The sequence below is a fragment of the Nerophis lumbriciformis genome, linkage group LG07, assembly GCF_033978685.3.
Source record: "Nerophis lumbriciformis linkage group LG07, RoL_Nlum_v2.1, whole genome shotgun sequence".
Taxonomy (NCBI): domain Eukaryota; kingdom Metazoa; phylum Chordata; class Actinopteri; order Syngnathiformes; family Syngnathidae; genus Nerophis; species Nerophis lumbriciformis.
In genome coordinates, this window is record NC_084554.2 from 38811940 (window position 1) to 38834835 (window position 22896).

The window sequence follows — 22896 nt, forward strand, 5'->3', positions numbered from 1 at the left end:
AATGACAGAACTTCTCACCCTATCTCTAAGGGGCCCGCCACTCGACGCAGGAAACTCATTTTGGCTGCTTGTACCCGGGATCCTGTACTTTCGGTCACAACCCAAAGCTAACGACCATAGGTGAGGATAGGGACGTAGATCAACCTGTAAATTAAGAGCTTTACGTTTGCCACAACGGATTGATGCCAGGTCAGCACCACTGCAGACCCAACACCGATTTGCCTGTCGATCTCACAATCCACTCTTCCCTCATTCATGAACAAAACTCTGAGGTACTTGAACTCCTCCACTCCCCACAGGACTTCCCGAGACACATGGCCAAATGCCTTCTCCAAGTCCACAAAGCACATTTAGACTGGTTGGCCAAACTCCCAAGCACCCTTGAGGATCCTGCCAAAAAGTACAGAGCTGGTCCACAGTTCCAAAACCGGGACAAAAACCACACTGTTCCTTCTGAATCCGATGTTCGACTTTCCGGTGTAGCATCCGCTCCAGTACACCTGAATTGACCTTACCAGGAAGGCTGAGGAGTGTGATCCCACGATAGTCGGAACACACTTTCCGGTTCCCCTTCTTAAAGAAAGGAAATACCACCCCGGTCTGCTGATCCAGACGCACCGGCCCCGATGTCCATGCAAAGCTGCAGCCTTGTCAACCAGGGAAGCCCCACAGCATCCAGAGCCTTAAGGAACACTGGGCGGATCTCATCCATCCCCGGGGCCCTGCCACCGAGGAGCTTTTTAACTACCTCGGCAACCTTAGCCCCAAAAATAGAAAAGCCCACTATAGATTCCCCAGACACTGACATGTAGGATGGGATTGAGGAGGTCTTCAAAGTATTCCCTCCACCGATCCAGAACATCCCGAGTCGAGGTCAGCAGAACACCATCCCCACCAAACACGGTGTTTACAGTGCACTGCTTCCCCCTCCTGAGGCAGTGCATGGTGGTCCAGATTTGCTTCAAAGCCATCCGGAAGTACTATTCCATAGCTTTCCCAAATTCCTCCAATGTCCAAGTTTTTGCGTCTGCGACCGCCAAAGCCACACACTGCTTGGCCTGTCGGTACCTTTCCGCTGCTTCCGGAGTCCCAATAGCCAAAAGGACCAGATACGACTACTTTAGCTTGATTGCATTCTTCATCGCTGGTGTCCACCAGCGGGTTCTGAGGTTACCGCCACGGCAGGCACCAACCACCTTGCGGCCACAGCTGTGATCGGCCACCTCTGCAATACAGGTACGGAACATGGTCCACTCAGACTTACCGTATTTTCCGCACTATAAGGCGCACCGGATTATTAGCCGCACCTTCTATGAATTACATATTTCATAATTTTGTCCACCAATAAGCCGCCCCGGACTAAAAGCCGCGCCTACGCTGCGCTAAAGTGAATGTCAAAAAAACGCTGCGCTAAAGTGAATGTCAAAAAAACAGTCAGATAGTTCAGTCAAACTTTAATAATATATTGAAAACCAGCGTTCTAACAACTCTGTCCCAAAATGTACAAATGTGCAATCACAAACATAGTAAAATTCAAAATGGTGTAGAGCAATAGCAACATACCGGTAATGTTGCTCGAACGTTAATGTCACAACACACAAAATAAACATAGCGCTCACCTTCTGAAGTTATTCTTCATTCGTAAATCCTTCGAATTCTTCGTCTTCGGTGTCCGAATTGAAAAGTTGCGCTAGCGTGGGATCCAAAATGGCCGGTTCCGTCTCGTAGAAGTCATCGGGAGTCAGTGTCGCTGTTGTTCTGTGAATCCTGCCTTCCGGAAAGCTCGGACCACAGTTGTGACCGAAATATCTGCCCAAGCATTTACGATCCACTGGCAGATGTTGGCGTATGTCGTCCGAGGCTGTCTGCCCGTCTTAGTGAAGGTGTGTTCGCCTTCGGAGCTGTGTGAAAAAAGCCACCCGGCCTCTTCGCGTAAACTTCCCTTAACCACTCGCTCATCTTTTCTTCATCCATCCATCCCTTCGAGTTAGCTTTTATGATGACGCCGGCTGGAAAGGTCTCTTTTGGCAAGGTCTTCCTTTTGAATATCACCATGAGTGGAAGTTAGCATGGCAAGCTAGAACCACAGTGAAGGATGACTTCTCATTCCCTGTGGAGCGAATATTCACCGTACGTGCTCCCGTTCCACAGTGCGGTTCAGTTGCTGTGAAATACGGTAGTAATCCGTGTGCGGATGGAGAGATTGCGTCTTTTTATGACCCGGATCGTTTAGTAGGAGCCATTTTGTGGTCTTTACAGATGTAAACAGGAAATGAAACGTACGGTGATATCCGCGCGTTTTTTCTTCTTCTTCCGGGGGCGGGTGAAGCGCTTCCTGTTCTATGGGGGCGGGTGAAGCGCTTCCTGTTCTATGGGGGCGGGTGCTTTCCTTGGCGGTTGCTTGCGTAGAAGAAGAAGCGCTTCCTGTTCTACCGGGAAAAAAGATGGCGGCTGTTTACCGAAGTTGCGAGACCGAAACTTTATGAAAATGAATCGTAATAAAGCGCACCGGGTTATTAGGCGCACTGTCAGCTTTTGAGAAAAATTGTGGTTTTTAGGTGCGCCTTATAGTGCGGAAAATACGGTAATGCACAAAAAACGCCCTTGTGACATGTACAAAGTTCTTCCGGAGGTGGGAATTGAAACTCTCTCTGATGGGAGACTCTGTCAGACTTTTACTGGAGACCCTCACAATGCGTTTGGGTCTGCTGGGTCTGACCTGCATCCTCCCCCACCATCGGAGCCAACTTACCACCAGGTGGTGATCGGTGAAAAGCTCCGCCCCTCTCTTCACCAATGGGTCCAAAACATGAGACTGCGAATCCGATGACACAACCACAAAGTTGACAATCGAACTGCGGCCTCGGGTGTCCTGGTGCCAAGTGCTCATATTGGCACCCTTATATACAGTATGAACATGGTAAATAATTTGTAAAATGGGTTATACTTGTATAGCGCTTTTCTACATTTTTAAGGAACTCAAAGCGCTTTGACACTATTTCCACATTGACACACTGATGGCGGGAGCTGTCATGCAAAGCGCCAACCAGGACCCATCTGGAGCAAGGGTGAAGTGTCTTGCTCAAGGATGAACAACGGACGTGACGAGGATGGTAGAAGGTGGGGATTGAACCAGGAACCCTCAGGTTGCTGGCACAGCCACTCTCCCAACTTTGCCACGCTGTCCCCGACAGTATGAACATGGTGTTTGTTTTAGATAATAGTCCAGAGTCCAATAACAAAACACTACTCGGGTTCAGATCCGGGTGGCCAATTCCCCCATTCACGCCTCTCCAGGTTTCACTGTCGTTGCCAATATGAGCGTTGAAGTCCCCCAGTAAAACAAGGAAATCTCTTGGGGGAGCACTCTCCAGTACTCCCTCTAGTGAATCCAAAAAGGGTAAGTACTCTGTACTGCTGTTTGGTACGTAAACACAAACGGCAGTCAGGATCCGTCCTCCCACCCGGAGGTGGAGGGAAGCTCTTTCTCGTCTCCTGGGCTAAAACCCCTGAGTAAGCATTGCCACCCCCGCTCGTCACCTCTCACTGTTTGCAACACCAGAGTAGAAGAGAGTCCAGCCCTCATCGAGAGGACTGGTTTCAGAACCCTTGCTGTGCGTCAAAGTGAGTCTGACAAGATCCAGCCGGAACTTCTCCACCTCGGGCACCAGCTCAGGCTCCTTCCCCCCAGCAAGGTGACGTTTCACGTCCTAAGAGCTAGCTTCCGTAGCCGAATGGCCCAGCTCACATTGCGCCATTTATTTGATTATCCCCTCATTTTAATGGTGCAATGTTATTTATTAATGCCTCCCTGTTATGTTGCTATGCTGTTGTGGTCAGCTGGGAAGACCGAGACAGGACAAAATAACCTTTTCTGACAGCCTTAAATGGACTCAGCAGCAGCAGCACCTGTCGTCGTAGAGTGCGCATTACGGTGCTCTGAGTGCAAGTGTGTGAATCGGGCAGGGAGGAATTTTACTCCCAATAGTTTTAACTTAAAAAAGAAAGTTTTTATACTAGCCTACTGTTTTTTTTAATTGAATACATTTTTTTACTTGCAAATTTTTTTTTTAAATTGCAAATCGTTTTTTTACTTGCAAAAATGTGTTTTATACTTGCAAATCGTTTTTTTCACTTGTAGCAAATTGCTTTACTTACTAATTGTTTAATTGCAGAACTTTTTTTTTTTTTTTTTTAACTTGTGAATCGTTTTTATACTTGCAAAAATGGTTTTATCTTATGAATCGATTTTAGATTGAAGAACTTTTTACATTTTTTTTTACTGAAAAAAATAATCTTTTACATGCAAATCGTTTTTTTACATGCAGAAAATTGTTTTAATTTGCAAATCGTTTTTTTACATGCAGAAATTTTATTTTTTTTACTTGCAGATTGTTTAATTGCAGAATTTTTTTTAATTTTTTTTTACTTGCGAATCATTTTTAACACACAGAAAATGTTTTACTTAATTGATTTTTAATAGAACATTAGTTTTACGTGTGCATAATCTTTTTTTTTACTTGCTTATTTACTTGCAGGACATTTTTTTTAAACCTGTGGATAATTTTTAATAGGAGAAAATAGTTGGTTTTTTTTACTTGCAAATCGTTTTAAATGAAACAAAATAGTTTTTTTTTTAACTTGCAAATCGTTTTTTAAATTGAAACAAAATAGTTTTTCACTTGCAAATCTTTGGACGTGATCAAAAACATTCACTGCATAGGAGATTACTAGTACATTTGAAATAAATGCAACAATAGACAATGTAAAGTAATTACTATAATTTACTATACATACTTATGCTGTTTCTTGTGCTTTGTTGCACTATTTAATGTGTAACTTGTTAAGTACCGTGACCTCAGAGGCTGGATGAAGATTATATCACCTCAAAAATAGAGCTAAAAATAAAACACTAGAGTACTTCACTGTTCCAGATGTATTTACATAAGAACACTCGAGTACTTTATGTAACGTGTAACAGATATAAGGGCAAAAAAAGCAACCAAAAAAGGTTAAATTACTTACAATATTTATTTAGATGTAACACACAAAAATCACTTAGCAGAATACAGAGCAGGACTTTAAACCACGTCTAGTGTAAATGATTGGGATTCGTTCCGATAAATGAGCAACTGAGGGTTCAATTCAGTAACAGTAAAACTCCGCTCCGACACAAGTCAACATGGCGTAGTCGGGCGCACAAACGTAGCATTGGCAGTTGGTTAGCCGGGAAGTCGTCGCAGGCGGGAGCGAAAGAGAGAAGAAGGTTAAATACGGCGAAAGAGCGGTTAGAACATGCAGCGAGAATATATATGACACTTAGGGCAGCGATAGGCAGGCGGCAGAAGAAGAAGAAGAAGAAGAAGAAGACGACAGAGCGTGAAGCGAGAGAGGTCACGAGGCGAGGTCAGCATGCAGGCTGCACAGAGAGACGTCAAAAGGGAAGCACGTAAAGGCCGGCGCTATACGAGGCTATACAAGCTAGACAAAGCCACACCACGGTGTATATACTGTATATAGAAATATATAGATACATAGACATGGATATATACTGTTAAATATACGTTAGAAGGCTGCACATCACATAAGCGGGGCAGGCAAGGCGGCGCATGCACGTGCAACGGGCAGCAGGAAGCGACGCCACGAACGAGCACGACATTTGGCGCCGACGCCGCGGATGTTGCATGTGTCGGATCGGACCACCTCGTCGCAACGGAGCTGCTTGAAAAGTAGAGAAGAACGAGTGATCGCACATTCAAGTTGGAGCACACCCCAGTTTAGGGGACACGTGTTGGACGTTGCACATCATCGGTTCACGTGTGCTAAAGTGCACGAGAGAGAGAGAGAGAACCGTAGACAACACTAAGGCAGCACAGTTACACAAACACACCACTGTCACCACAACAGTGCTTCCGAGGGGCCCAACGTGGCCGCCACACGTTCACGAGACACTCACGGAAAAGACACGCGCACACACACACACACTTATGTCCCTGCCACTCCCCCCAAAAAGTACAAGAAGCAAGTTGGGACACACCCTCACGAAGTAATAAGAGGACAAACGAGACTTAGACTAGAAAATATAACTTATATACCTCACAAATAGTCTCTTGTTATACATCTTATATACAGTACATATACTATTTACACCAAGAGTGATTGTGGAGCTTGTTGTGCTTTCTAATGATTGGACCCATATTGCTTTGGGAGGATTATGTCTATTACAGATTGTGGCTTTAAAAAAAAAAAAGAAAAGGAAATATGGTGGTAGACAACCACAACGTAGCCCCAAGTGGATAAACACAGTTAAGAGGATTACACTTCCATCAACAATTCGACACGAAAAAAATACCACAAATTGGCCAAAATTGAAGTAATTTTTTGTTCATGTCGATAAATCTGAAGTGGGATTCATATGCAGACAATATATTCCACATGGGAATAGCAGACAGACAAATGACTATAAGTCCTATTTATACAAGTGGAAAACAATACTAATGCGTTATTGTTAGCTTTGTTTGCTAATGCTATCAAAATATCCACTATCAAGTACAGTATAGCAACCTCCTGGAGTTGTGGGTCGACATTAGCAAACAGGCTGGGTCATTTACAGAACAGGAAGTGGGGTTTTTTTTGGTCGTGGAGCGGCAAATTGTTGAACCACTGCCACGGAGAGTTCCCGACAGTTGTGCTTAGCGCTAAAAGGGATAGTTTTACAGCAATTCTTGTGCAAAAGTCCTATTGTGTGATTCATACATTCGCGTTTAAGCCAACTGTGGGCCCACTTTCGCAAACAGAGTTACGTAACAGGAAGTGTTTTTTTTTTTTGGTTCTGGAACACTTCCCCCAACAATTGACTGAAATTGTGCTGAGCTCTTTTTTCAGGATTCACGCTCTTCCTAATTCAAGTACGTGTATTAATGTCGGCCATGTTTGTTTGTGGTAGCTAGCTGTAAGTTAGCGGTAGCAAATTAGCTAAAGGCAGTTTGATTACGCTGAGGTAAGGCCGGCAAAGCGCTGTTCCCCCCTCCAAAAAATAGGAACGTGAGAACAGTGCCACTTTGGCACTCAAAAACGAGGAATGATTGGAAAATAAAAAGCTGGTGGTGGACTTATTGCACGCAAGTACACACAAAAGTACAGCGAACGTTACAGCACTTATCATACATCTCTGGGTCAGACTACACTAGCAAAGAGGCGGACAGAAGCACTTTTACAAAGCTTTGGAGGCGCCCAGTCCACAGCAAAGCTACAATACATAATATATAGATATATGTATATCACAAATATACTCTTAAATAGCTTCATTTGGAGGAATCAAGGAAGTTTACCAATTACATTCACCACAAACAAGTCGTTCAGATGGAGTCTTATAGATCCTGGCCCAGACGCTCGATCTCCTCGATAAGAAAGTCGATGTCCTCAAAGGTAGCGGCCGGATTGGAGATGACCATGCGGAAGAAGTTGACCTTGTCCCCCTGCGGCTGGTAGCTGACCATGGTGGTGCCGTACTCCATCATGCGGGCTTTGATGACCGGCGCCACCTGCAGGCACACACCAGGGGGGAAACCGACGGCATGATGGTCCACGGTGATGTCCAAGTTATTGTTTCCTTCATCATATTTTCATTAAATTATTTTAACATTGTACCTAGATTTACGTACCCCTCTATTTGCAAACTTTTGGTTTACGAACTTTTAGTTCGAGCCAAAAGTGCCTCTGTGTGCGAACCTTTTCATTCATTCATTTTGTGTTCCGCTGGAAGCCTTAGGGCAGGGGTCTCCAAACTTTTTGACTCGGGGGCCGCATTGGGTTAAAAAACTTTGGCCGGGGGCCGGGCTGTGTGTGTGTGTGTGTGTGTATATATATATATATATATATATATATATATATATATATATATATATATATATATATATATATATATATATATATATATATACATACACATATATATATACATATACATGTATACATATATACAGTATATATATATTCCTCACGCACTAATTGACTAAAAGAGTGCGCACTTGCCGCATGCTCGCCCGACACTGCGGCGCGAGCGCGATGTCGTCACATTATCGATGGGAAAAAGCATTTTTAGACAATTTTATTTGCCTGAGGGGCTAGGAGACCCCGGGAGTAACAAGTGGTAGAAAATAGATTAGAAAGAACAAATAAAAAAATAAAAACTTGAGACTTCCCGCGGGCCGGATTTTGAACGCTGGCGGGCCGTAGTTTGGGGACCCCTGATCTAAACTTTACCGCTGCCGGATATTTTTTTCTCTTCTTTTATTGTCATATTTTCAGAATGTGTTTGTTCTATTTTTGGCCAGAGTAAGACAAAGAAAACAATCTGAAGTTGTCTTTATTTTTTTAGTTTCAATGCGATGACTTTAATAGTCCGGCCCGCGTGTGCACAGATTTATCCCTCCGTGTGGCCCCTGAGCTCAAATGAGTTGGAGACCCCTGATGTACAATACTACAGTATATGTAACAGCTGCAGCCAAAAAAAGGGGCAGCATAAAATAGAGAGTAGATCCAGCAGAAAATAGACATTATAAACAAAGAGAGGTAGCTAACATAAAAGCGGTCAGACAATAAAAAAAAAAACTTGACGGATTTTGGACGCTGGCGGGCCGTAGTTTGGAGACCACTGCCTTAGGGCGGGGCCATTTTAGGGACATCACTTCCTATGCAGTACAGTACACACGGAGCGCTGCCATTTTTGAGGGGTGGAGCCCTCCATGTCACATCTTGTTAATGTGAAGTGAAGTGAATTATATTTATATAGCGCTTTTTCTCCAGTGACTCAAAGCGCTTTACATAGTGAAACCCAATATCTAAGTTACATTTAAACTAGTGTGGGTGGCACTGGGAGCAGGTGGGTAAAGTGTCTTGCCCAAAGACACAACGGCAGTGACTAGGATGGCGGAAGCGGGGATCGAACCTGCAACCCTCAAGTTGCTGGCACAGCCACTCTACCAACCGAGCTATACCACCCCTAATGCAGTGCAATACTCGGTTTTGGTTTCTTTTCTCACCATTCACCAAGTTTTGTCTATTTTGCTAATTCAATATGGGTACAAAAAGCCGACAAACCAGCCTGGAAATTAACAGACGAGAGGGTACCCACACACACTGCCCCTCCCTTCTCCGCCCTGTGTCTGCCGTGAACTGACAGCAAAATAAAAAGGATTTCACTTTTTTTTATTGTTATTATTATTGTAACAACATGGTTGTTTCATTTTTCAAAGCACCAAAGAGACTTGTGTGTGTGTGTGTGTGCGCGTGTTGACAGTTGAGTTGTTTTGTTGTTTTAATAATAGAGGGACTGTTGATCCATGACCTCCTTGTTATGTTTGATATTGACACATAGTGTCTTCAAAGTGTGCATTCTCTAAAATACGGACTTTTGTCAAGGCTTGAACCAAATATTAATGTCTTCAACTCTGTTTCACTATACAAACTGTTTGATTTAAGAACCTTGTTCAAGAACCAATGAAGTGTGTGAATTGGAGAACATATTGTGTCTTATTGCCATATTGAAAAATGAGCGTATGATGTACGTGTGACAAAGGTGATACTTTTGAAGGGAAGGGAGTACCATCTGTTTGTGTTAATTGTCAATTAGCCGTGTCTTAGTGCAGGATGATCACTGCTAATTTAACTCCCCTCACACTTTGACCTTTACATGAACACATTTTGAAGAGTTTTATTTACAATTAGCCGACTGGGAATTTTGGGTCTCGGGTGGTGTTTACCTTGTGCAAGCGTTTCTTCTTCTCCTCTTTATCCTCCATGTAGCGTATCCCCGGTGGAAGGTACCAGAAGCAGACGTTGGTGTGCTGAGGCTGCAGGGAACACAAAAGGCGGCACAACAGACAAATTATGTATTATTTTGTTTTGTTGATTTAAAACTAAACTGGTCATTGTCTTTTATGTTTTGCCTATTTTATTGTGTGAAATCATTAGTTAAAATAAAATAAATTTATATAAAATTAATAACATTGCATGTATTTATTATTAGTAAGGTAATGATAATTTTTATTGTAAATATTAATTATTTTTGTATGGTGTAAAATATTGTAAAATATTCTCCTTAGTTAGGTGCATCAAATTAGATGCAAACCCTCATTTATTGCTGTTAATTGGCTCCAAACATGACCACAATTTATCCATTTTCTGCAACGTAGGAAACAACTATTCTAAATTGAATATTTTCTTAGCTAGAGCATAGAAAAAAAACGTTTAAGGCATTCTAAATAAATTTAACGTTATGAGTGTCTTCTCGACATGAAATAACACCCTTTAGTCACATTTACACAGTTTTGATCGAATATAGCAATGCTGCCTGAGGCTGAGCCAATCAGTGGCCACAATACTGAACAGTGCGCTCTGATTGGTTTGGTCTCTAGTGGCCAATACTATTGGTATTTTTTGTTAATTTTGCCATTTGTAAGCTTGAAAATGTTTAATTTAGGGCAAAAATGTTGCAGAATATATTTAAAAAAAATACAAATAAAATTTGCAATGTGGTGAAACAGCAATACTTGAGCACGATGTGGCAAGGGACGACTGCATTACCAGATATTGTTTTCATTATATCAGTTAAATCAGTTTATCTCTTTGTGAATATTTGTACTACATGGCAACATAATGTGGTATTCCTACATACAGTGCACATTAAAAAATACAACGTTCACACAGTGGCGCAATGACTGAAAGAAAAGTAGACCCCTTCCACCCCGCACAGTAGTCCACCTACAGGACTGGAGTGGAACTGTGTGTGGACAGGATTCTCTTTGGCTTTGTATTTTTAGCAAACGTACAAAATATATTTTAAAAACAGAACCTAAAGCGTTAAAGAGCTGGCGGGTGTCCACAGGCATCTATGAGAGTCTAATATCCTGTCATATCTGTGCACGCTTTTGTTCTCCTTTTGTTCGCTGGAGCATATTTCTGACACCGTTGCTATTCATATGCATATGAGCAATTATGCATTCATTACACGATAATAGCAGCACATTACACTGGCGGCAAGAGCGAGACATGCCGTGGCCCTTTGGGTCTTTAGGACCGCTGCATTGAAGCCAGCAATGCTCAATACATCCACCAGAGGGGGCTACTTTTCTTTTACAGCAGGGATTAAATTGCAAAATAAAAGTAGAGTAAATTATAAAAAAGAGGGCGGGCGTTAATTGCAAATACTTACTGTTGATTATGTACTAAAGAACAAATATTACATAGAAAATAATTTAGAGTGCATAAGAAAGTAAAGGCAAGGGAAAATAGTTATTTGACTAGAATTTTGAACAAAATTAATTAATAAATAGCAATAATGGTTCAGTTGATTGTTAACAACAATACAACTACCACTGCCATTTTGTGGAGGTAATCAAAAAAATTGCCTAAAGACAACTGTTAATGCCAATGTTTTTAATTAATTGAATTGAAAACAAAGTGAAATATTAAATAAAATGAATCAAAAATATATATTTTAACCCATGTTGAGATTTCAGGTGCTGTTACAATAAAGAAATAAAAAAGTGATCCAAAAAAATGTGAGCGGTGTTCTGTACCGTAACAACAAAAAGATGTGGACCTACTTTGCCGTCAAACACCATCTCGTATCCTTCCCTGTCCTTAATCTTGTTGTACAGATACTCGGACAGCTCCAGACACTTGTCAATCTGAGCCTCAAACCCGATGGTACCCTGCAAAGGCCAAGAGTGGTACCCGTTACGTCCCATAATGCATCACGGCAGAGCTACGAGCGAGCCAGCGGTGCTTACCTTGGCCCTCCACATGAGCCACAGCTTGAAGATGTCCACATGGCGTCCGCACTGCAGCGCTTTGTCTCCGGTGTCGTAGGAGAGGTCGTAGTGCTTGTCCTGCTGGAACAGGTAGCAGGCGTGCATCTGGTTGCAGTTCTGCATCAGACCCTGCAGCAGAGGAGAGCTTCTTTAGAGTTCCATACGAAAAAATAGTGAGCATAACGCAAGGTCAAAAGAACTCACCTCCTCTCGCACCAGCAGGGCAGAACACTGCAGGGGGACGGACATCATCTTGTGTGGGTTCCAAGTCACTGAATTGGCCCTGGAGAGACAACAACAATCATTACTGTAAGTGGTTGTTAGCTTTGACAATTAGCCACATTAGTCTTATTTGCGCCACTTGCCTCTCAACGCCATCCAGCTTCCACCTGTGTCTCCGGGACATGAGCAGACTTCCTCCCCATGCACCCTGACGGGAAAAACAGTCACATGGTCGTCACATAAAAAAGGCACATCCTTAATCCACCAAAATAAGTGATAGAATGCAGCCTGAAAAAAAGTTTATTTAAACCACGAAAACACACTGTTTTAAGGAAAATTGTGGAATCGATATGATATAAATACATTTTACAACAGCTTTGACACTTTACTTGGACAAACAATACCCAATCAAGAATTTGAAAACGAGACGAGCAGAAGTGTCTCTGACCATCTCTTACTAGCTTAAGATCGCCACTTTGGTGTCAGAAGTGGGACAATAAACAACAGCTTAGTCTTACAATGACACTTAATTTCTAGCAAATACGTACACAAAGTGCTGCAAAGCATGCTGGAAAGCCGGAATCGAGCACAACGCCGCAACAATATGGTGTTTGAAATTTAAAAAAAAAAAAAATCTATCTAAAATCTCAAGTCAAAGTGGTGAGAATTTAAATCTTCTCATTAATTTTCTTGAAATCGTTTTCTTTTTTAAAATGTTCGCTTTCTTCAGTTAAAAAAATTAAATACATCAACAAAGCAAACAGAATGTCAACGAAGAAGCACAAATAGTGGGAACAAAGGCAAAACCTTGGCTAACATTTTGGAGCAAATCCCAGTAAATTAGAGGGGAAAACCATCCTGCGCTGAAACACTTTAGATTTTCTTTTATGCTGATATCTTTGTATTTCAGCATAATTTTCACTTCTGTTAAGGTTTAGGTTGATGTTGGTGTCAGAAGAGGGATTTCCAAAATGTTCCACTAATAGCTAAAAAAATAAAAAAGGCAAGTGCGGAGGCCATTTTGATATTTCCATATATTTTTTTGACATTTTATGAAGAGGCTAACAATTAAAAAAAATCAAATGCAAAAAGAAAATCACAAAATATAATTAAAAACAATCTATATTTAAACTATTTCCTAAAATGTATTTCCAAAATGTGCCGCAGACCAACAAAATATGTCACATGTTCCCTGGGCCGCACTTTGAACACCAAGTGTTAAAAGAGCTTTTCCAAGTAAATTTTTAAATTAGTTTTTCTACCATATCCTAGTAATTTACTAGACATCAATACTGTATATAGTGAAAAATGACAAAAAATGGCCGACAGCATGCGTTGAAAACACTCCATTTAGCCTTATTTTATCATTCTAAAAATGAAAATGTTTCACCTTAAGAAATCATGCACATTTGTTTACATTTAATACATGGATAATGGCAACACTTAATACAGCAAAGGCCAGTTCATGTAACATACGAGTCCTCTTATGCCATAAGCCATTTGTGTCTTAATTGAGGCGTTGCTGTCAGGACTAAATCATTCAGACTTCAGCAGGCAGAGAATATTAAGGGGGTCAATAATGGCTGTGTCATGAGAGTGGATGATTTACAGCCTGCGCTCACATTTTCTCCTCTGGGGCGTGTGTGTGTGAGTGTGTATGTGTGTGTGAAGAGATGGTGAGCTCAAAAGTGGGTCAAAGCAAAGCACTTTATACATTTGTCAAACTCAAAATGGTGAGCTCTTTATTTCCGCTGAAAGCGGTGCAATAAAGTCGACTTACATCCACGTGCATCCAGACGTTGTACTTTTTGCAAATGTCCGAAATGGCGATGAGAGGGTCGAAGGCGCCGTACACCGTGGTGCCGGCCGTGGCGCTCACAAAAAACGGCACGAAACCCTGCATGGAGGATCAAATAAAGTGAGTTTTCAGAGGGTGTGATGACACAGGAGGTTCTCTGTTTCTAGGCGTTTCATTCGAAAGACAAGTTTATTTTAGTGAAAGCTTTAGGCCTTTTGGACCCATTTTGGTCTTTAATACGAGAGTTTGATTTTAGACGTTTCTAATAAATTGAACCCTCTGAGGCTCCAAATGTCACTAGTAATTGATAAATGTAAACAGTGGCAGATCACGTGTCCCCCTAGTCATGGTTGTGTCCCTAAAAAAACACAGATCCTCAGAGCCTGATTTTATATACAAGCAATGTACATGTAAAATACAGTAATAAAATGATTACAAACATGAAATTAAAAGGTAATATAATTTTTTTTAAATTTGCTTTGGATCGGTCAAGCAGTACTGATTACATTTTCTGAGCATTTTGCGACATTTGGTTGTAGTTTTGGAGTTAGGTGGAAAATATATTTTGGAAATTTTTTTTGAAATGTGTCGTAACAATAAAACATCGTAAACCGAGGACCGCGTAAAATCAGATGAACAGAAGAGGTCAGGGGTGTCCAAACGTTATCCACCGGAAAAACGAAAGGATGCTGACAGCAATTTTGATATTCTTCGCTACGCTAAAACCATTTCAGTGTAGGTCGATATATGCTAAGCCAGTTGATGACATCGTTGACGTCTTAACTTTATGTTGTTGTACAGTCGTTGGTATTTCAGTTTTCTTACGCTTCCCACTTCTTGAGATTTTTTCTTGAGAAATGTTGCCCTGTTTTTAGTACGTACTGTATATAGTTACAGTACAGCCAAACATTATGACTAATAAACTATTCCGTCCGTTTGCCCGTGAAACATTGCATGTAATCAAGTGCCCAAAAAGAATCTCTCGTGTTGGTGACTGCAAAATAATGCACCATGGGGCCAAAAAAAAGTTGCGAGTGCCAGCACTTTGATAAATAAGGTGTGAAACACTACTTAATTCACAAAGGAACCCGTAGTGAATCAAGATTCTTCAATGAGAGGTAAATTTATATGTATTTCACATTGTTTTCTGCATGTAAAACTGCAGTTGTGTTAATATTTTTGGGTGTAAAACAAGGAGATGAAACAATAAAATAATGATATGAATCAATAAAATAATGAGATGAATCTCTCCATTCATGCCTCCGGCGCCGGTGGGAAAATTATCTTAAAGTCAATTATATATTTAGTAGATATATATATTTAGTAGATATATATATATAGTAGATTATATGTATAGTCGATTATATATATAGTAGATTATGTATATAGTAGATTAAATATATAGTAGAATATGTATATAGTAGATTATGTATATAGTAGATTATATAAATAGTAGATTATATATAGAAGATTATATATTATTATTGGGTGGAACAGACTAATTGGAATGGATTACTGGCAATAACTGAGGCACCACTGAACATAAATATATCAATTGTATTTCTGTAATATGCAGAGGGCTACTAAAAAATTAGCTGCGGGTCAAAAATGGCCCCCGTGCCACACTTTGGACACCCCTGATGTCGACGATATTAGCACCTTTTGTTTGGCCTCCAGTATCCTCCTCTCCAGGTCAGCAGGGATCATCTTGCCACTGATGCGGGAGAAATAATTACACTCAATCCGGTGGAATTGCTGTTCTTGCTCATTTGATTGAGCAGGTGTACATTAGTGAATACCTTTCATCGACCTTGATGCAGATGACGCTCTCTGTCCCGATACCAAGAGCTGCTGCTCCTTTCTTGATGGAAAAATGACTCTGCAAGGTTCCAGAATGTGTAAGTAACAAACTGTGCGTGCATTTACATCCGGTAGACATGCTTGGAAACATGAGTGGGTATGATAAACACAACTATATCATGAGATTGGTGGTATTCCTGAGTGTATATATTTGAGTATATCAAATCTGCTTTTTGCAGATGTGGTCCTGATGGCTTCATCTGGCCAGGATCTTCAGCTCTCACTGGATCGTTCGCAGCCGAGTGTGAAGTGACTGGGATGAGAATTAGCACCTTCAAGTCCGAGTCCATGGTTCTCGCCCGGGAAAAGGTGGAGTACCATCTCCGGGTTGGGGAGGACACCCTGCCCCAAGTGGAGGAGTTCAAGTACCTCAGAGTCTTGTTCACGAGTGAGGGAAAGTGGATTGTGAGATCGACAGTCGGATCGGTGCGGCGTCTTCAGTAATGCGGACGCTGTATCGATCCGTTGTCGAAAAGAAGGAGCTGAGCCGGGAGGCGAAGCTCTCAGTTTACAGGTCGATCTACGTTCCTATCCTCACCTATGGGCAGCTTTGAGTTACGACCAAAAGGACAAGATCACGGGTACAAGCGGCCGAAATGAGTTTCCTCCGTCGGGTGGCGGGGCTCTCCCTTAAAGATAGGGTGAGAAGCTCAGTCATCTGGTCAGGATGCCACCCGGACGCCTCCCTGGGGAGGTGTTTAAGGCACGTCCGACCGGTAGGAGGCCACGGGGAAAACCCAAGACACGTTGGCCTGGGAACGCCTCGGGATGCCCCGGGAGGAGCTGGACAAAGTGGCTGGGGAGAGGGAAGTCTGGGCTTCTCTGCTTAGGCTGCTTCCCCCGTGACCCAACCTCGCATAAGTGGTAGAAAATGGATGGATGGATGGAGTGTATAAAATAGCGCCGTACGTGTTCGGAGGTGAAGGCCACCAGCCTAGGAACAGATGACATCCCTTTCTCTTTGACTTCTGGGAACATCTTGAAGCGGGCCAACAGCATAGCGTACATGTTGGAAATAGCACCACCTGGGGGACACATTTGGCAGCACCGTGATCAGAAAGAAATTTAAAGCCGGGGGCGTTTTGAAGGAATGTTCTATTTTGGGGGCTCATCTATATGCAAATTAGCGGCTCGCTAAGTCGGAGCGCGGGTGACGTGAACAGCATGTCGACATTACCAGGGGAGAAGATGCCGTCTCCGCGGCCGTCCTGCCAGCCGATGATCTCCCTCATCTTCTTCAGCGTGACGTACTCCAGCAGCACGAACACTGGCGCCACCTCGTAGGTGAACCTGTGCGGTGACGTCACAGGGCAGCAGGATAGACAAAATTAAGAATAAAAGCGAATAATGCCATATGTTTGTTATTGTGTCTGCACTGTACTTAAAGGGGAACATTATCACAATTTCAGAAGGGTTAAAACCATTAAAAATCAGTTCCCAGTGGCTTATTTTATTTTTCGAAGTTTTTTTCAAAATTTTACCCAACAGCAATATCCCTAAAAAAAGCTTCAAAGTGCCTGATTTTAACCATCGTTATATACACCCGTCCATTTTCCTGTGACGTCACACAGTGATGCCAATACAAACAAACATGGCGGATAGAACAGCACGGTATAGCACTTTGTGTACTGAATATATATTGTGTCACTAAATGTAACCAAAACATTTTAAACAGCTATGATACTGCAATATCAAACGCTATCTCAGCATTATTATCTTTATAAAGACATTTCATTTCCCCCCGCATAACATGCAGCAGTTTTTACCACAGGACTGCATTATGTGGTGGCTGGTCATTAGCGAAGCCCATCTTGCAACTCACGATTTAATTTAATTTGGATTCTCGGGCAACAATTCCATTAAGAATCAATTCTCGATCCAAACTGATACTAGCAATAGTAGGGGTGCTTTAAAAAATCTATTCACATCCAAATCTCGATGTCTTCTAATTTCGATCCTCAATCAATTTATAATTTATGAGAACCGATTAAAAAAATTATATATATATATATTTATTTCAATTCTCCTGCATTATTTTTAATTTAACAATCAGTTTTTGGATTAAAAATAAATTGATATTATTGATAGTTACTTTTATGAATTTGTGTGTTTCTTTGTACAATATGTCTTCTCAATTGCTTTAAAAAAATAAATTTTACGTATTGTAAAACTGGGATTGAGTTGGTTTTGCTTTATTTTCTTATATTAGATTAACATTCTTTGATTTTGGAAGATTTTTTTAAATTAAATTTTTAAGCCAACACTGCGCATATGAGTGGTATGTCAGAAGCTAAGAGGATCATTTGTAACCTGTATTAAAAAAGGTTTTATTCTAATTTATATACCAATTAATATTGTGTTGAATTGAGAATTGTATCCTAACTCCAAGAATCTGAATCAAATAAAACTGTGAGATGGCCAAAGATTCCCTCATTATTTATTATTAAAAAAAAAAAACCTTTTCAAAACATGTTACAAGACGCTCCTCTGGCCTGCTGAGGTGTATGCCCAGCAGGTGTAGCCAGAGATGGCCTAAAATAATGTCTTTCAAAAAATTATTCTTTTGATTTTTTAAATCTATTTTTGCAAATTATGAATTGATTTTGAATCAGAATAAGTGAGAATTGCAATTCAGATGTGAATTTATTTTTTTCAGCACCCCTATTGGTCGTAATCTAATTTGCATAATTGACCATGACATATGTGCATGTAATTCTTTTGTTTGCTGTGGGGCAGAGAAAAAAAACAAAAATAAAAACTTTAAAAGAGGTACGTTGTTCCTTTGTGTGTTTGGGGCACACTGCTCACCGAAAAGAGCGATATGCGCTTTCATGTTCAAATCAACAAAAAAGCACAACAATATTTTTTGACAGTGGCTGTTTTGAAGAAAACAATCAAGAGAAACAATATACTCTCTAAATATAGTTGTTGCTATGTCTTTTTATCCTCTGGCAGACCATGCTGGTGAGTATGAGGCGTGTTACAAAGCCACCTGCTGTACGGAGTAGTAATAACAAGCTACACGGACACGAAGTGTTTATGAGCGAGGGTGAACAGGTAATGCCACATTTGTCTAAACCTATTTGTGCAGGCGAGCCACGGCAAAAAATAATGTATGGAAAACACTGGTATGTTGATCTTATTTGTTATTAATCAATATGTACATTATCTTATTTCCCCCCGTATGTATTATCTGGTATATGATGCAAACTCAATCCTGGGAGTTGAAAATATAATGGAAAAAAATAAAAAAGCATTATATTGATAGGGTATTAACAAACATTTAAAAAATGTGTAATGTTGTACAATGTTTTTCTTTTGCTGCAATGAGAAACTACATTTTCTTTAAATTGCACATAAGAAAACAGTACATTCCCACTTATGTACATATATGTACCACCAATTATAGTTTTATAAAGTCACCGTTTGACAACTGGCAGGCTTTATTAGCACCAAAACAGACACTATAAATGGAGCTGCTGGATTTAATTTCACAGCTAATTTCTCCCTCTCTTGTTCCCATGGGGATGCTAAGAGGGTGCAGAAAATAGAAAAAGGAGACGGGTGGGGTTAAAGGGGGCCAATTTCCTTTTTTTTTTTCTCCCCCTCCCCACTTGGCGGGGGATGTCTGTGCAGAGAGACACTATCAGCACGTGCAGACTGGGCCGTGAATGGATAGGAGGAAGATGAAGGGAGTCTAGAAGAATGGTGCTGAACAGCGGTCACGTACATGTTGGTGTTGGCGGTGGACGTCAGCCAGTCAGCAGCCAGGCCGACCATGTCTAACCCTGTGGAGAGCTGGTTGAAGTACCTCGGGTGGGCTGAGGGAGACACGGTAGGAACATTTTAAATCAAGAATGTTGCATTTTAATAATGATAGCCACATATTTTGTGGTGTTACAATTGTTTTTTTAAGTATTAGGAGCGCCACAAGGCCCACAGCTTAGGCCACATTTTTTTCCCCCTCCATTTAATGTTTATACAGTGCATAAAAAAACACTTTATAAGGCAAATAGTGTTCCAAATATTACAACTGAATATGTATTATCTCCAACAAATTAAACAGTAAATTCTCAGTGTGAGTGTTTAAAGCATGCTTATTTTAAAAGGAATGAAACAGTAAATTCAGGGGACATTTAAAATCAATCATTTTACTTCTAGTAATAGTGTTTGTTGTGATTAAAATTACACGAGGAGCATTGCTAAATGCACACATTGAGAACAAGTTTTTTTCCCCTTTTAATTTTTCCATATTCTTTGAAACAAAAATTTAAAAGAGACACTTTAAAAAGGATAAACGCTATATTTTACAGTTCAGTGTCTCCTATATTATTACAGAATGTGTTGGTATTTTCACCAGGCTAAATTGGTAGAAATTAACTTTGATTAAAGACTTTGTGAATAACGTATGGCAATACAAAGGAAGACAATCTTTTACATTGCAGCTGAAACATTTTAAATCATGACTATACTTTTGAAATTATATCACAATTTTTTTAGACAATACAAAACCGTTCCATATTTTTGTGTTAGCTGTGGTTACAATTTGGTGAAAAGAGAACGAGAGATACAACATGGGGCCTGCCTCTCCTTTTATGCAATGCAATATGTTTCCTGAAATGAATCATTAGAAAAGCACACGCTGCAATATTTTATAGTCTAATGTTCCCTATATTATTAGTAAATGTGCTTACTTTCACCTTAAATAATGAATTGAATTACATTTCTAATTTAGCCGTTGTGTGCATGGCTCTCAGTCTGCCACATGTGTGAAATGCCTGTAGATGTATATTAATTTCAAATCTTGATCACTTTGTCATGATGAAGCGGTAAATTAGAGGAACATTTCAATCAAATCAAATTTGAATGATTACACCATGTCCATGTAGAACTGTCACATCTACATTTTTGATGTGGTGGTTACAATTTGGTAGGGCGCACCACATGGCACACAACTCTGGCCTTACTTGTTTTTAATATTTACATATTGCCCAAAAAGGACCCTTTAGCATATACTGTTGTTAAATGTGTAGATTTGTTGATTTGAACTAGTTAAATGGTGCAAATAATTGAACTACTGTTTGTAAAATGCATATAGAAATAGGAATGAATGGACATTAAAAGAAGTAATAAACATTTTAGAGTGACATTTTAAATCATGGCTGTTGATGAAGCAGTAAAACATTTGTTGTATTCGTTTAATTCGTTTCAGCAGGCAAGCATTATTACAAGCCAGGTGCACTTAGGGAAAATCTTGACATAAAAATACCAAAACATTTTTTTTAAATTTTGCAAGAGATTGGGCCTCTGACACATTTCTCATCTGATCTGCACTGGAGGCCGACATGCATGGGGGAGGGAGGTGCACCCAAGTGTATCCAGGCATTTTATTATCAACACAGATAGAAATTGATTTTTTTTTAAACGGCAGTTCCGTTGAATTTTATGTGTAGTCTTTGTGCAAAACACATGCATTTTAAAAAAGTATTTGTCAATTCAATATGACCATTTAAATTTAAGCATGCAGGCCTTCACTGAGACCGTCCACCTGTCTCCCACCCCTCCGCTCGCCTCTCACCTGTCTTGATGGCGTACTTGAGGGTGGCACGGCAGCTGATCAAGATGTCGTCCAGCGAGGTGGGCTCATGCTGCAGCTCCCAGTTGTTCATCTGCAGCAGCTCGTTGGGGTAATGGAAGTCGATCACTTTGGTGTCGCGGTCGAACGACTCCACGATGTAGGCCAGCAGGATGTCCACCACCTCCTGCAGGAAGGTCATGGTCTTGGCGTCGCCGTCCAGGGCTGGAAGAAGGTCTGGCGGACAAAAATTGTGTTAAGATTGTAATAAAAGAAAAATAAGCGTGCGTACAGTTTTTTATTATTTTAATGTGAATTTGTGCTCGTTATTTTTTTTACTGCACCAAAAATCAAGGTGACCCCTAACTGAAGCATGCATGTGCACACCCAACATCAATACATGTTATTTTGTTTTGTTTTTAAATACAATTTAAACGTGAACATGCAATGACTTAGCAAGGAATCTCGATTGCATAATGACACATGTAACAGGTTCATAGTCTACTATCACAAATGCACTCAAAAAGGCCTCAATTACTGTTATTAGTGGATAATAGTTGCTTTACTGAACATTCTGAAAAAGGCCAGATTTATTTATTGCAAAAATAAAAATGTTTAGCATGTTTGAGTGTCTTTTTTTGTACCTGTTGAATAGAGGTCGGAGAAGACCACGGGGGCTTTGGTGCAGTTGCAGGTTTTGTTGCAGCCGCATCCTTCCGTCGCCGTCTGCAGGGGCTGCTTGGCGTCGGGCTCCGCTGCAGCTTTCTCCACCTCCCCGACGTTCAGCAGCGCTTCGGGACGCCATGCAACGCAACAATGAATAAAATGCACGTAAAATAATATTTTAAAAAAGTGAAAAACGAAACAAAAAAAATATATACCACATAATTTTGATCCGAGCCCTCCAGACAGTTTCTGGGCCGCTGCCTGGCACCAAGCCCGGGCTGCAAGAGACAGGAGGACGGCTTGTTTTCAGGTGCACAAAGCAACTTATTAAAAAAAATATACCGCACAAAAAAGTCATGCAATTAAAAGGGAAAAAGATGAAATATTAAGGTGATGAATACACGAGATGTACTCACGCGTGTTGGGGCTCTGGCTGCCCGGATTGTCCCCACCGAGGGACCAGAAGCCTGGGGACGCCATCCAGTGCCGCCTCGTCCAAATGTGGCGTGGTGCTCTGCGTCAGTGCACGCGTGCACATCCACGCACACGCGAGGAAAAGACACCTCCACCAAAAATCATCAGCATTCAGAAAAAGAGGTTGCACAAGAAGAGAGCCGCAGCGTCGTCCTCCTCCTCAGCAGCGAGAACGATCACCTTTTCTTTGGCAAATCCCCTCAAAAATCAAATAAAGTGCAAGATGTTTTTTGTTTTACATCCTAAAAGCAAGCAGTAAAAAGTGAGCGAGGGGCAAATCAGACTAGTGATTACATCCAAACTGCATTTCACGTCATCGCTACCAAAAAAAAAGAAAAAAAAAAAAAAAAGAAAAAAAATCCATAATCGTGATTCACTTGTGGGTCATGACGAGCTGCGTCGTGACTCCTCACACGCACGCCACTGCTCCACTTCTTTACCCTCTAAACACACGCCGAATGCCAACTAAGACGTCTGCCCGCGGA

The 22896-nt window shown here is 41.0% G+C and overlaps 1 protein-coding gene across 1 annotated transcript; it reads right to left on the reverse strand.

Moving 5' to 3' along the window:
• Positions 1–5012: 5012 nt before the first annotated feature.
• gad2 (glutamate decarboxylase 2) lies at positions 5013–22866 on the reverse strand. Its single transcript, XM_061965158.2, has 16 exons — positions 22354–22866; positions 22153–22215; positions 21916–22062; positions 21275–21508; positions 19427–19517; positions 16874–16986; positions 16606–16721; positions 15636–15715; positions 15496–15550; positions 13819–13935; positions 12182–12246; positions 12021–12099; positions 11796–11945; positions 11610–11717; positions 9765–9854; positions 5013–7544 (listed from the first exon to the last, which is right to left on the reverse strand). The coding sequence occupies exons 1-16, from the start codon at positions 22415–22417 to the stop codon at positions 7371–7373; spliced, it is 1746 nt and encodes a 581-aa protein (XP_061821142.1). The 5' UTR covers positions 22418–22866; the 3' UTR covers positions 5013–7370.
• Positions 22867–22896: the final 30 nt, after the last annotated feature.